General features: G+C 41.8%; 1 protein-coding gene across 2 annotated transcripts in view; it reads left to right on the top strand.

The window, feature by feature from the left end:
• The window catches only part of RPGRIP1L (RPGRIP1 like), an 80,297-nt gene that overhangs the window by 16,435 nt on the left and 50,405 nt on the right, over nt 1-13,457 (top strand). For both annotated transcript variants that reach the window (XM_053400098.1, XM_053400097.1), the window contains exons 6-10: nt 252-395; nt 3,664-3,769; nt 5,323-5,469; nt 6,365-6,438; nt 10,963-11,102. In XM_053400098.1, coding sequence (XP_053256073.1) covers nt 252-395; nt 3,664-3,769; nt 5,323-5,469; nt 6,365-6,438; nt 10,963-11,102 — 611 coding nt within the window. The remainder of the gene's footprint in view (nt 1-251; nt 396-3,663; nt 3,770-5,322; nt 5,470-6,364; nt 6,439-10,962; nt 11,103-13,457) is intronic.

Here is a 13,457-nt window from a genome sequence, read left to right as displayed (position 1 = left end):
AGGTGTAAATTTTGGGTTTCAATTTAGAAAGCTTTGTTGCCTTAACAAAACCTAGCCTGTCATACCGCAGTTTCTTTGCCTGTTTCATATAGCCTTCTCAACTTTGGGACCAGTGGGACCAGTAAGAAGTAAACCTCTTATAAACATTTAAATACCTGGCAGAACATGTGTTTCATTCTAGTTGCCCATTATGTTAAGCGTAAAGCTTCCACTTTTTAACTGACAAACTCAAAGCGCTTTGACTGTTGCAGGGAGAATGTGGTTGAGTCTCAACGGGTGCACAATGAGGAGTTGGCGCAGGCTGTGGAAACGCTCAGAAGCGAAATACGGAAGAAGGAAGAGGAGTTTGAAGAAGCTCTCCTGCAGCTGAAAGAGCAGCAGGCAACTGGCCAACGGTAAAATGGAATGGAAATGCTCTCAGCTCATAAGTTGTACCCAATCGTGTGACAGTAAAGTAATTGATTTACTTGCACCTGGTTTTATTGTGGTGCTCTTGCAAGCATTTGCATGGGGAATATCAGGTATTACTTTACCTGTTACTGGCCAGTTGATATACTGGGGTCGCTTTCTTGATGACAGAACTAACAGTGCCAATCAAACCCAATTAAATACATGCAAATGAATGGACTCCCATCATGTCTCCAAGGCGCAAATGTGCATGAGCAGAGTTGCTTACTATATGGGTGGGGAGATTATGAGAAGTGAATGCTGCCAGTGGTAGGGAAGACTGGAACAATGATTTTACAAATTCCTGCACTGGTATAGCGTCTACAGCAAATTGGCAGCAGGACCTGATAGCACTAGAAATGCAAGCTCAGAACCCATATTCCATATTCCATGATTGTTTGTTGCCACAGCAGGGACGCGGGTGGCGCTGTGGGTTAAACCACAGAGCCTAGGATTTGCCAATCAGAAGGTCGACGGTTCGAATCACCATGATGGGGTGAGCTCTCGTTGCTCGGTCCCTGCTCCTGCCAACCTAGCAGTTTGAAAGCACTTCAAAGTGCAAGTAGATAAGTAAATAGGTACCGCTCTGGCGGGAAGGTAAACAGTGTTTCCGTGCACTGCTCTGGTTCACCAGAAGCGGCTTAGTCATGCTGGCCACATGACCCGGAAGCTGTACGCTGGCTCCCTTGGCCAATAAAGTGAGATGAGCGCCGCAACCCCAGAGTCGGTCACGACTGGACCTAATGGTCAGGGATCCCTTTAACCTTTACCTTGTTGCCACAGCAGTTTAAAGTAAACTGCTGCAAGATCTCCCTCTCACACATGCACAGCAAAAAAAATCAACCCTGGATCATCCCAGCATGAAATCTCACCAGGACCGTGCTGTGCAAAAGAAGCAATCTGGGCAATATGGGTTGCATGTAGATGGCTCAGGTCATCCCAGATTGTTCGGAACAACAGATGTTTTCATGTTGGAAAAACATGGCTCATGAATTGTCCATCTGGAGTCTTGTTTTCTTAACAACATTCCTAAGTTCTATCATTTGCATGGGTACTTGTGCTCACGGTAATATATTTTAATTCTACTCAGTTCCATTTTTGCATTCCCTAAGGTCACTTAATCTGCAGTGCTTTGGGTCAGGATGATCTAGGCCAAAAACATAGAAAGGCAAGATGGGAATATTATCCAGTCAAAAGGAAAACCTCTTAGTTTCTCTGGTTTTGGATGGCTAGCACGAAAGCTTGCAAGAAAGGGCTACTACAAGCCCTGGGCTGTGTCGTTGTCTTCCCCCATTTCCTTTACCACCTTCTTTTGCACCTTTAAAAAAGTGATTGGAAGCTACTTAGGCAACCTTGGTTCATTTAAAGCTCTTGGGCACCATAGCTCCCTCATGTACACTCCTTTGGGACTACCATTCCAACACCCTCTGGTTTTCGTTTTCTATGTTTTGGGTCATTGGGAGCTGCCCTACTTATTTTGTTTGTGCTTTATTTAGGTGTTTGTCTGCTTCAAGTTGTGAGAAATTCTGAGCAATGTCTGTTTTTTCTTTTTTTAATTGGAAGTTTGTGCTGTTTCTTAAATTTTCAAATGTTCCTCAGGTGTCAAAAAGTGGGGAACCCTTGCTTAAACTCTGGTTAGTGACAACAAACCAGAATCTGAAATGAATCTGTATGGTTCTGACTTTTTCTCACAAACCATCGTCTAACAAATGACAGTTCCCTGAGTTTAGGTGTTATGGGAAACTGTGGTTAGTTTAAAGTCAAAAGAATAAGCTTTCCACCTCTTCCCTCCCAGCATGCAAAAGAAAAGGAGAGGAGGAAAGGAAGTGTATGAGCCTCAGACTCATTGTACTTTATTCTCCTCGTGGGAGACCATGGTTCCCCATTAGGTCTGAACACTGCCAAAGAGTTAGGCACTGTGGTACATACTAGTTAATGTCAATTGTCATGAGACATTTGGCTTAGATCTGCATGTATCATAAATGTCATTCTTCTCAACTCCTTTATTCAAAAATAGGGCAGGGGGAGAGAAACTCCTGTAAAACCTCTTTTGAAGCTATCCCTGCTATTTGTTTGATGTGAGAAACAAGATTCAGAAGAACATGAAATGGCATTAGAGTTTTTAGTGTTTAGCATCAGGCAAAAATGTTTCCTCTACTTGCTACATCTATTTATATGAAGGGTGCAATAAACTGGATTCCTGGTTTGCGAGCTTTTTAATCTTCTCTGTAAGGACAGTTGACTAGGTAATGGCAAAACACAATGGACCCTGAGTTTCAAAAGAATTATATATTTTTTTTAAAGTATTTCAAGTTCTCAGCTGGTTTACAGATGTGTAAGCTTTGTAGTCTATTTTCTGGTTCCAGCATGGCACTGGGACAATTTTTCCAGTCTGTCTATAACAGATAAGTATTAGAGGAGAAACAATGTATTTCAAGATGTGAGATTCTGTTCTGATGTTTATCACACTTTATTTGGCATTAGCAGTTAAGATCAATTCAGGGGTTTCCTTTAAAACATTTTTTGGTTGAAATACATGCAAAAACAATAATAATGAGGTCACCCTGCGCCGTTCAAGGGATAGGTTTTTGAAAGTATATCTGTAGTTAGCTGCGTGATGACTTTTAACAAGATTAAATAGTGAATTTTTGAATTGAATCTCAGCAGGGAAAATATATAACAGAATCTCAGCCATATAGAATTTCGGTCAAGATGGTCATTGTTAAAGATACATCTGCAGCTAATTTGAATGCCAATCTCGGGGCATTATCTGTGTAAAATGCTAAGCCGCTTGCCTTGGAAATACTTGGAAAGAGGTTACGTTCCTGGATAATGCTCCACTAAACAGTAATTCTCTAACACCAAAGTTTTGGAAGAAAGTGTTTTTTCTCTCTTCCTATTGTAAGTATAATACTGCTCCTTTTACCATAGGCTCCACCGAAGTTTGATAAGCATAAACCAATACATCCAAATAATGAGTAATGTTCAAATATCTTCATACTGTAAAAATGTGTATTTATTTAACAACCTATAATGTTAATTTTAAGGAAAGGAATTGTTTTATATGTTATACACACACCTCTCCCCAGTTGTGTTTTGGAATTAGGAAGGTGTGAAGGGTTTTAAGTTTTCCAAGGCAAAATTAACAAGGTGACTCGACTATTATTGTACCATAAACCTCACAATTACTTTCTTTTTGAACATGCCATTTTGTAGGTTAAGCATTCGGGACAATGTTGAAATGATCAAGCTCCATAAACAATTGGTGGAGAAAAGCAATGAGTTTGCAGCAATGGAGGAAAGATTTCTTCAGCTTCAGGAGGTAGGCAAAACTTCAGCTAGAACTGTAAACTCGTGCACCAGGAAGTAGACCTCACTGAACTCCAGGTGGGGTTATGTACGGAATAAACCTGTTTAGAGAGGTACTTCTTTCTTTGCCAAAAGTATGATACAGATCTGGAAATTTAAGACTTCAATCCTATATACACTTAGCAGGAAGTAAGTTCCCATGAACTCAGGGCAACTTACTTCTTAGTAGATGGTATGATGATTGTGCTGTAAATGAAGGCTAGCTAAGAATGTTTATAATACACTAAGAAATAAATGGGAATTTATACTAACCTTGCAATCCTATACATGTTTGCTCAGAAGAAAGTAATTAAAAGTCAAATTTCAGTTGTAATTAGTGCAGAATCACACTCCACCTCCCAGGTTCTTCAAGTGCTGAATGGTCTTTCGCAATGTTGAGGTGCTAAGAGCTGCCTGTTGCTTAGTTGGTCTATTTGTCCATCTTCTTCAGTAAAGCCTACCCTTTGCAGCATATCCTTCACCAGCCTTCAAACTGGAAATGCCAAGGAATTGAATTGGTAGGAGGTTTCTCTCCATAAACCATGGCCCGCTCTATTTCTAATCCTGATCAGCAAATCCCAGTGTAGCATTTTAGATGCTTCCTATACCTTCAGCTTAGATCTGCTCTCTCCACCAGAATTAATGATGCAGCCCACATTTGCATGCAGCTTTTGTGCATATCTCAGCATACACAACTCAGCATATGCAGACCTCTGTACCAGCAATACTACTGTTACTGGAAAATTTGGATTTTTTGTCCACTGCTTATCATTTTTGTCCACTGCTTATCATTATGGTAATATGACATAGCAGACAAAGCTGAAGCACCACAGCACAGCAACCACATTCATTTGTAAGGGAGTTTTAGAGTGAAATTATTTTGAGAAGACTTAAATGCTTATCAAAGCCTTGCAAACTGTGGTGTGTGCAACAGTTTCCAAAGCAAAATAAACAGAGGTGCATGCTTTTGAAATGTTGAGTGCAGCTCAATAGTTCAGAGGTCGCACATAAGTGCAGAATCAAATTTTAAAGAGACACAGAATTTCTTTTAATTAAATCTTAATGCAGCTCCCTTGGAAGGAATTAAGAAGGCAAACGAAACATCAGCTGGTGGGTTAGCAGCAAAATGACAAGAGCTGCATGGACATATTTGTGGTCGGGTTCATTTTTGCTTGCTACTGTAGCGTTTTGGGTCAGCGTGTCCAAACCACAAGAACCACAGCAAAATGCTTTAATTGCTAAACAGATGTCTGTCTTGGTCCTGCTCATCACAGCTGAACTGGGAGTGGTTAGCATGCTGGAGGAGGGATGAACACCCTCCACCCTCTTCGTTGCGTAACTTAACGACATTGTGTCCAAAACATGGCAAGAGCATCTCCTGTTGACTGGATTGAGATTACACTTTAAAGGTTGCTGGAGGAAACCTTTTGACTCAATCCATAGCCCGCATCCAAGAGTAGTGACCACAGCCTAATGTTACTCACCCAGACCCAACTTCTCAGCTGCCTTCTCTCATCTCCTCCACAGAACCAAAAAAATCTTAAAGCAAGCCACAATGCACTCATGGCAAAGGGGGACGAACTCAATTTGCAACTTAAAGAAGAACGTTCCAAGTGCCTCCACCTCGAGAGTGAGTTACAGGCCACAAATTTTTCAAAGCGACGCTTAGAAGAGGTGAGATCCTTGGGGGCAGGGGGTTGGGAAGAGCACAGTCTTTGCACAATCCTTTAAACTGGGCTAGAGAAATTTGCGTAGTATCCCGGACCAAGTCGTGAGAGGACTCCCAATAATTCAAACATTCTGGTCTTACTTGGCTTATGACTGCACAGCTGGTAGTTATATAGCACTTAACGCTCTGTTGTTAACCTACAGTAGTATTTATATGCCTCTGAGCAGTCTTTGAACACCCATGTAAGATCAAGCTTGCAGTCGGACCATTTCAAGATGCTGCATTCATCCTAATACATGATGATTGCATTAAAGGTGGCAAACACCATCTAAATTTCACCTATAGACAGAAGCAACTTGCGAGATGGGGCCAAGCCAGTACACTAGCTTCCCGGCAGGTGAGTCACTGTTACTGGGATGAGGAGGGCACTGTGGTACAAATGCACCAGAAGGGAGTACCAGATTGGCTCCATCAGTGCTTTTGCACCACGCCAACCTTCCCACCACTTCACTCCTCTTCTTCTTGGTAAGCAACAGCCACCTGCTAAGAAGGTAGCATAGCAGATCTGCCCCCACCTTGTGAGCTATCTCTACCTATAAAACAGGTGAAATGTGTCGACCCAATGCACTAATGTTTGGTTGATATTAAAAAAGGAGAAAAACCTTACAAAAATAGAAATTGTCCTGCATTAATGAAAACGTTTTGCAAATCTTGATTTTTGCACCATCCCAATCTGCCTTGCTCTTTTGTGACATCAGGGCAGTCACTGGTAATGTCAAAGCTTACCGGCCACTGACTGCCAGAAAGCACAACCATGCGTGCAGCTATTCAGAAAGCTTTACTAGTGTTGGTAATGTTGCTTTTTAATTGCATCACTTACAACGTTTGTCTTCATTCCAGCTTCAAGATAGAATTAATGATTTGGAAAAAGAGAGGGACCTTTTAAAAGAAAACTATGATAAATTATACAACAGGTAAATTATAACTGATAACAGAACTCTTTTAACATTCCATTTCTCAGTTTATGTATGGGATAAAATAAGCAATGTGTGAGTAGTGGCAGTTCAGCTGCAAACACTTTTGGATAAAACTGACCTATTTCAGTCTGGGTTCAAGCCTGGTTTGGGGACTGAATTGGCTTTAGTCTGTCTGATGGATGACCTTATTCAGGAGAGATGGTGGGGGAGTACAGCCCTGTTTATTTTCCTGGATCTATCTGCAGCTTTTGATTTCATCTGGAGTGTTGGAGGTTAGAAGCACTGTTGTACTGTGTCTGTGGACCCCTGGTGGTTAACCTGCAGAGTATGATTTTTGTCCCCAGTGCTATTTAATATTTATATGAAGCCACTGGGAGTGGCCATTAGGAGATTTGGGGCAGTGTTGCTTATATGCTGATTGATACCATTTTGAGGTTTTCTCCTGCCATTTTAGGCAATAAAACAATACCCAACATTATTTCTCTGTAACATCTGAATTGGGAGAGACTGTACATGTTCAAAACCAGTGCATTGATATAATCATGGGCTGAGTGAAAGGTAATATACTACACCTGCATCCTAACAAGATAGAGACCCTATGGATGGCCAGTCATTGCCTCCCAACTTAACCTACCTCACAGGGTTGTTGTGTGGATTAAATGAGGAGGTAGAAAACCATGTGCGCCAGCTTTAGCTTCTTGGAGAAAAAGGCGAGAGATAAATGCAATAAATAGATGGGAATATTTATTTATTTATAGAGTTGCATATTGTATTTATGGCCTCTCAAAGTGATTAATAAAGCACCTCTTGGGATCCCAAGACTGGGACCACTCTCCTAAAAGGTCCTGTGCTATTCCTGTTGATCTTTTCTACTGCCCATCCCCCGCCTGCCCCGTTTTAACTGCTGACTCCCTTCCATATCACAAGCTGCTTTTGTAATGCTATCCAGTTTCTAAAGTAGTTTGCTCTGCTGTGTGGTAGGCAAAATAATCTTTTAAAATCCCTTGGACTCAGTGAATTAGTTTTGCAATTCTTTTGATCCCGGCCAGAGTTGAACCTGCAGGAGTTTCTAACAAAGGAAAATAGGGTCCTATAATGTTGGGTGTTGTTTTGCAGCCTTGTAACAGAAGTCAGCTTAAAACATTTTTGCAGTCAGTTTTGCCAATACTTCCCAGCTTTAACTCATTAGCACAACTGCCCTTTTATGCTGGCCAACAGACAGCATTGTCGTGATACGATAGCAGACTGCAGTGGGTTGGTAGGCCCTTTTTCTTTTCTTTTACTTCCAGCTTAGGCCTCAATGTCTCAATTTCCTTTTTTTTAAAAAATGGACCCCAATCAAGAGCAGCACAGGGCGTGACTCTAACTTTTTCAGGTGCCAAAACGCCTTAGGCTGGCACTGTGACTGCACTTCATATTTATGTAAAGACGCTCTGAGGTAATAGTCTGTGTAAATTCTGTCAGCAGTGCTTAATATCACATAAATAAAAAATTAGGAGGCTAAACCTACTGAACATGAAATGAGACAGGGCACTGAATTCATTTTCTGGTGCCGAACAGAAAATTGAAGCAATTACAGTCAATTTGCAGAGGCTTAATGAGGAAACACCTGATCATGGAGTCGGTGGAAGGAGAACCCTCCAGCTGTAGGAGTGCTTTTGTTCAAAAGAGAACACAATTGCCACTGCGTTTTCTCTAAGGGGGAGAGAATAATATCCAATTCTTGGGGAGCAGAGAGAAAAGCTGCTGTGGCTTCAAAGTGCCATGTCCAGTTTAGCTGTCTGACTTGCTGATTTAGGGCATATTCATGCCATGCATTTACAGCATTATGACACCCTTTCAGGCAGCTGGTTCCAGTCATATTATGTTGAGGTGGAAATTCCAGAAGCCACTTTCCATTGACTATAAGAACTTGACCCTGTATCCCTCTGACCCTCCGTCCATACTAGGAGCACAGTGTGGTGGATGGTCAGCCATTTGTATATTACCCAGATGGCTTCAAAATGCAGCGGGGTGAAGTAAACTCCAAAGACATTCCAGGCAGATTCCAGTGGAATGCAATCCTAACTGTGAAGGAGATGATAGCTGAGCAGTAAATTTCAGAACAATTTTGTATGCCTTTAAAGTCAGCATTATGCGGATTTGGAGAAACTGGATTTCTACATTGCTCTAAGTTTAACCAGAGCCAGATTCTGAGGTTGTTGTTGGAAAATGTACAAATGACCATGAGACTTGAATGTACACAAACTTTTCTGACAAGTGGAAACTATACATAGCTGCATTTAAACAGTGCAGCCTGTGATTGAAATCTCCACACTGCAACAGTGATGCAGTAGGTGCAGGAGTTGGCCCTCAAGGGTGGAGAAAGCTATCCTGTCACTAGCCCTAAAATGAAAGAATGATGATGGTGATAATGATGGTGATGATAAGCATTATATTTATTATTGCAATTTATTTAAATTTGTGTCAACTGAACCAGAGCCTTTAGGTGGCTTAAAATATGCAAAACAAATGTATGATTTAAAATATTTAAGTACAAATGCATATCATATAAAAATCTCAGTAACCTGCCTCTCCATTATAGAAAGCTGTATACAAGAAAACTTCCATACTTAAATCAAAGCAGCAATCCCAATGAACCACATTAAAACTATTGACAAGAATGAGGTATTGGTTCGAACCCTAATAACTTAACTGCTGTAAGCTAATAAAGATGCTAAAAATTACTAAAAAGACTGGGATGGGTGGGAACAAATGTCTTCACCTAACACAGAAGGCGCAGGCAAGCTCTCTTAAGGAATGCATTCAATTGACAGGGGCTGTCGCCCAAAAGACCCCTTCAATTGTTGCCCTCCCTCCACACTCCCTATAGATAGGGCACTCTGGGGAGTGCCTTTGTAGATGATCTTAAGGCCAGCATAGGCTTCTTTGGGAAGAGCTAATTCCTTCAGGTATAGGTTAAAGGTAGCAATTTGAATTGGGCCTGGAAATGCATTGGCTTCCAGTTGGATTCATTTTGTGATTTTGCTATTTTACATTGTTTTGAATGCACTTTTGTTGAGTTTTTCATTTGTATTGCTATGCTATTCATTGCTTTGGGACCTTTGAATTAAAAAGCAATATATAAGTAAATAATAACATAGCATTTAAGCATGCAGTCTATTAAAATGTTTTAAAGGAACGAGCATATTTTCCTGGAGCCCATTTCTTTATTGGATCCCTCTACCCTGTATTCCATTTCTCCTGAATTCTAGTTTAACTAGGGAGAATACACACACACACACACACACACACACAAAAACACACAAATTAAGGAATTTGTGGCATGCACATTTTGCCCGGTTGAATATTTCCCTCCTCTTCACTTGTAAAGCCCCTGCAGAACAAAACAAAACAGAAATCTTGAGGTGATCACACACATCAGTGTTCTGGAGGAAGCTAAGTCAAGCCCTCCTCAGAGCTGCATGTGATTCTGGAACCACTGCCTCCAAAATTGCAAAATTATGTTAACATTGAACCATAGCTGCTACATTTACTGGAACTTGAGCATTGTGAGATCCCTGTATTGGGCAGTTGTTGTCGTTTGAGATCCCTGTATTAAATGCAAGAACATTAAGTAGAAGAGGGGTGGGTAATAATGTCATTCTGTCCTTAGTACTGTTATATCAGAAATCAATAAAATATGGTGAAAGAAAAAGTAGTAGTAGGCACCATGCATGCAGTTTTTTGAACTGTGAATCATTTGATAAACACTTGTGTTTTCTGGACACACACCCCCTCCCCCCCCCAAAGGCCATCTTCTGTTCCTGGTTTCTTACTCATGTTAACAATGCAAGTTTTTGGTTTAAGGGTATAAAGTTGGCTTAAGAGTACAAAGATTTTTACTACATTTTAGAGGGGCTGTTTCATGATAGGAGAACCGCTGTTCTGCTGTAGCCGACATTTCTTTGGGCAGGCAACTGCCTCTGGGCTTCCTTCACCCCCCCCTTTCCCCTCCCTAGGTCTTTAAAATGGATCAGGTGGGTCACTGCAGGGCTGTACACGAAAAGAGGCTTGAATGTGCAAAGGCTGCCCATGTTCAGAGTCTGTTGCTGAGGTTTTGAGTAGCAGATTCCTCTGGAACAGGCCTCCGGATTCCTTCCCAAGTCCCCACAAACCTTCGCCCGCTGCCAACTCTCCTGGCTCTGGAGCTCTAAATTGAGTCCAGCCCCGTTGCTCATCCCACAAACCCTTTCATGTCCCACGACCGCAGCCTGAGAGAGGCGCCTCGGTTTCAACAGCAGCAGACCAGCATGTGTTTACTTAATTCCTAAGACATGATGACAATGATCTCTGCCACTAAAATCGCTTTCTCCCCGCACTCCCCTCTTTATTATTTTCTGTTAAAGCCTATTTCTGAGTTCCTTACATGCCATATGTTGGTCTTTAATATAATTCTTTTTTGTCCCCCTCCCTCCCTCCCTCCCTCCCTCTCTCTCTCTCTCCTCCTCTCTCTATTTCCCCCCCTTTTTAATTCCTCAGTGCCTTCAGCGTGACCCACGACCAGCAATGGAAGTTAAAGGAGCAGCAGCTGAAGCTGCAGATTGCTCAGCTTGAGGCTGCTTTAAAGTCGGATTTAACAGATAAAAACAACATCTTGGCCAGAATGAAAGCAGAACGAGGTATATTGCTCTGAAGGACATTGCAAGGTGTGCAAGCGAGTTTTCCATTTTTTACTCAGCCGAGAGCTTCGCAGAACATCAGAAGCCGCCTTGGCTCAGGATGCTTTGCCCCCTTAGCCCAGTATTTGTCTTCTATCTGGAAGCTGCTCTCCAAGGTCTCTGGCAGAGAGAGGGCCTTTCCAATCACCTGCTACCTGATATTTTTACCTAAAGATGCCACGGACTGAACCCAGGAACTTCTGCATGCTGTAGCTTCCCATACTTTGGTCTTTTAGGGAAAGGGCCACAGTTCATTGTTGAGTATCTGCTTTGCATGTTGAGAGTCTCTTCCTGCAAACAGGTTGCATCCCCTTATGAGTTCCATCAGGCAAGTCAACAGAGCTGTCAGTGGATGGAGTCATCCCTTCTCTTTCTGCCACTGCCTTCTCTCTCCTTTGGCGTTCCCACCAGTGTAGGGGATGGGCTTTAGCTCAGCAATCAATCACCTGCTTTGCATGCAGAAGATCTCAAGTTCAATTCCCAGCATCTCTATGTAGAGCATGGAGAAACCCCTGGCCTGAAACCCTGGAAAGCCATTGCAGCGGAAAGTCAGTGTAGATGTTTGTTTATAAAAAAATATTTATATCCTGCCCTTATACAATATCCTGCCCTCATACAGCAATAAAATACATATTTTAGATGGACCAACAGTCTGACTGTATAAAGCAACTTCCTGGCACAACTTGAATTAGGCGCACACACTCCCTCTGGTGGTGTATCTAGATTCCCCTCTCACATATATGCTTTTGTTTATTTTAAAATGTAAAAGTGTGTTGGAGTGCTAACACACATGTTTTTGCATAACTCATTGCTAGTCCCAAAGGCAAAATGGGGAACTTCTGGCCTTCCAGATGTTGCTGGACTTGAACTTCCATTATCCCTGGCTGTTGACCATGCTGGCAGGGACTGATGGCAGTTGGGAGTCCAACAACATCTGGAAAACGCTAAGGTGAGTTGAGTCAGGCCATTGGCCAGTATTGCCCTGAATTCTGCTTTCAACATTGGCTGAGCAAATAGCCCCTAAGAGCCAATCAATGAAGCATGGAGTTGGTACAGTATAAAAGAACAGCAGCCATTAAGCAATGATGCAATGGTACTGCTGGCAGTAAGTGACAGTACAGCAGAAGAAACAGACATGTTCTTGGAGAGATACTGCCTTGGGTCATGAAGGTTTGATTTGGCAATCTTGGGAAGTAGTTTTTGGTAGGCCTATTGTAACCCTCATCTATAAACACTAAAAAAAAGCCACCCTTATTTTAAAATCTAATGGATTTAAGGATCACTCTGATTGAATCTGTTTTCTGACTCAGCCACAATAGTACCATTTTCCTTCTTGTTTGTGTCTGAAAGGGACTAGAAACTTTAAAAGAAGCAAAGAAAACTATCCAGATCAGAAATCTGTCCTCTGTGGGCAAAATGGAAGCAGTACGTGAACAGCATATGAGCTGTAGGAAAGATGTCAGGAAGAGTGTTGATAAGCAGTGTGGGTCTTGGAGGCAGATAGTTTCTCCACAGAAGCTGATTTTGCAAATCCCGTTTGTTTCTCCTGTCTCTTTCCTTGGCCTTCAATTTACCATTGGTAGGCTGCCCTTTGAAAAGGCCCATGTGTTCGTTTAGATAACGCAGAACTGTTTTGGTTCCTTGCTTACTTGCTTGCTTTCCTCCACCCCCACCTCCCTGTTCAATGTGCAGATTAGTTTCAGGTTTTGTGATCCTCTGGGTTAGAACATTTAAAAGCAGTTTAATGTTTAAATTAATTGCAGGCTTAAGAGGCTCTTTATTCCAATTCTCCCCCCCCCCTTTTTTCCTAACATGAATGCGTGGGTCAGCACCCTGTGCATATTGATTACAGATGATGATATTAGCACAAACAGCTTTTGACAGCTGTTTGTTTTACCAGTAGATTATCTTAATCTTTGTTTTCTTAAATCCCCATTCTTTTTATGTGAGCAGGCAAACACTCCGTGTGCACAATACAGAATCTTGTTTAAGTTAGACCAAAGGCACAAGTAGCTATGTTGTTCCATTAGAACAGTCCCACACAGAGTGAAACAGAATATTTCCATCTTTAGGTTGTTACTACAAGCTGCAGGCTGAGGGTCTTATCATGTACAAAAATAACTTTTTCTCAAGCCCTTGCTTGCTTGCTTGCTTGCTTGCTTGCTTAATGCTCAACCCCAAAAAAGAGAGGAACTCAAAAGCTTGCATCATAGTTTCAGGGGTTGGGGTGGAGAGTCTTCAGTGTACTCTTTATTCTTCCTGCTTAAGTTAGATCATTACAGCCCAAGTCTTCCCCACAGAAAATGCTTCCAAACA

This window comes from Podarcis raffonei, chromosome 8, assembly GCF_027172205.1.
Source record: "Podarcis raffonei isolate rPodRaf1 chromosome 8, rPodRaf1.pri, whole genome shotgun sequence".
In the NCBI taxonomy this organism is placed as follows: domain Eukaryota; kingdom Metazoa; phylum Chordata; class Lepidosauria; order Squamata; family Lacertidae; genus Podarcis; species Podarcis raffonei.
The sequence above is the reverse complement of the archived record's forward strand: the minus strand, read 5'-3'. Positions and strand labels throughout refer to the sequence as shown.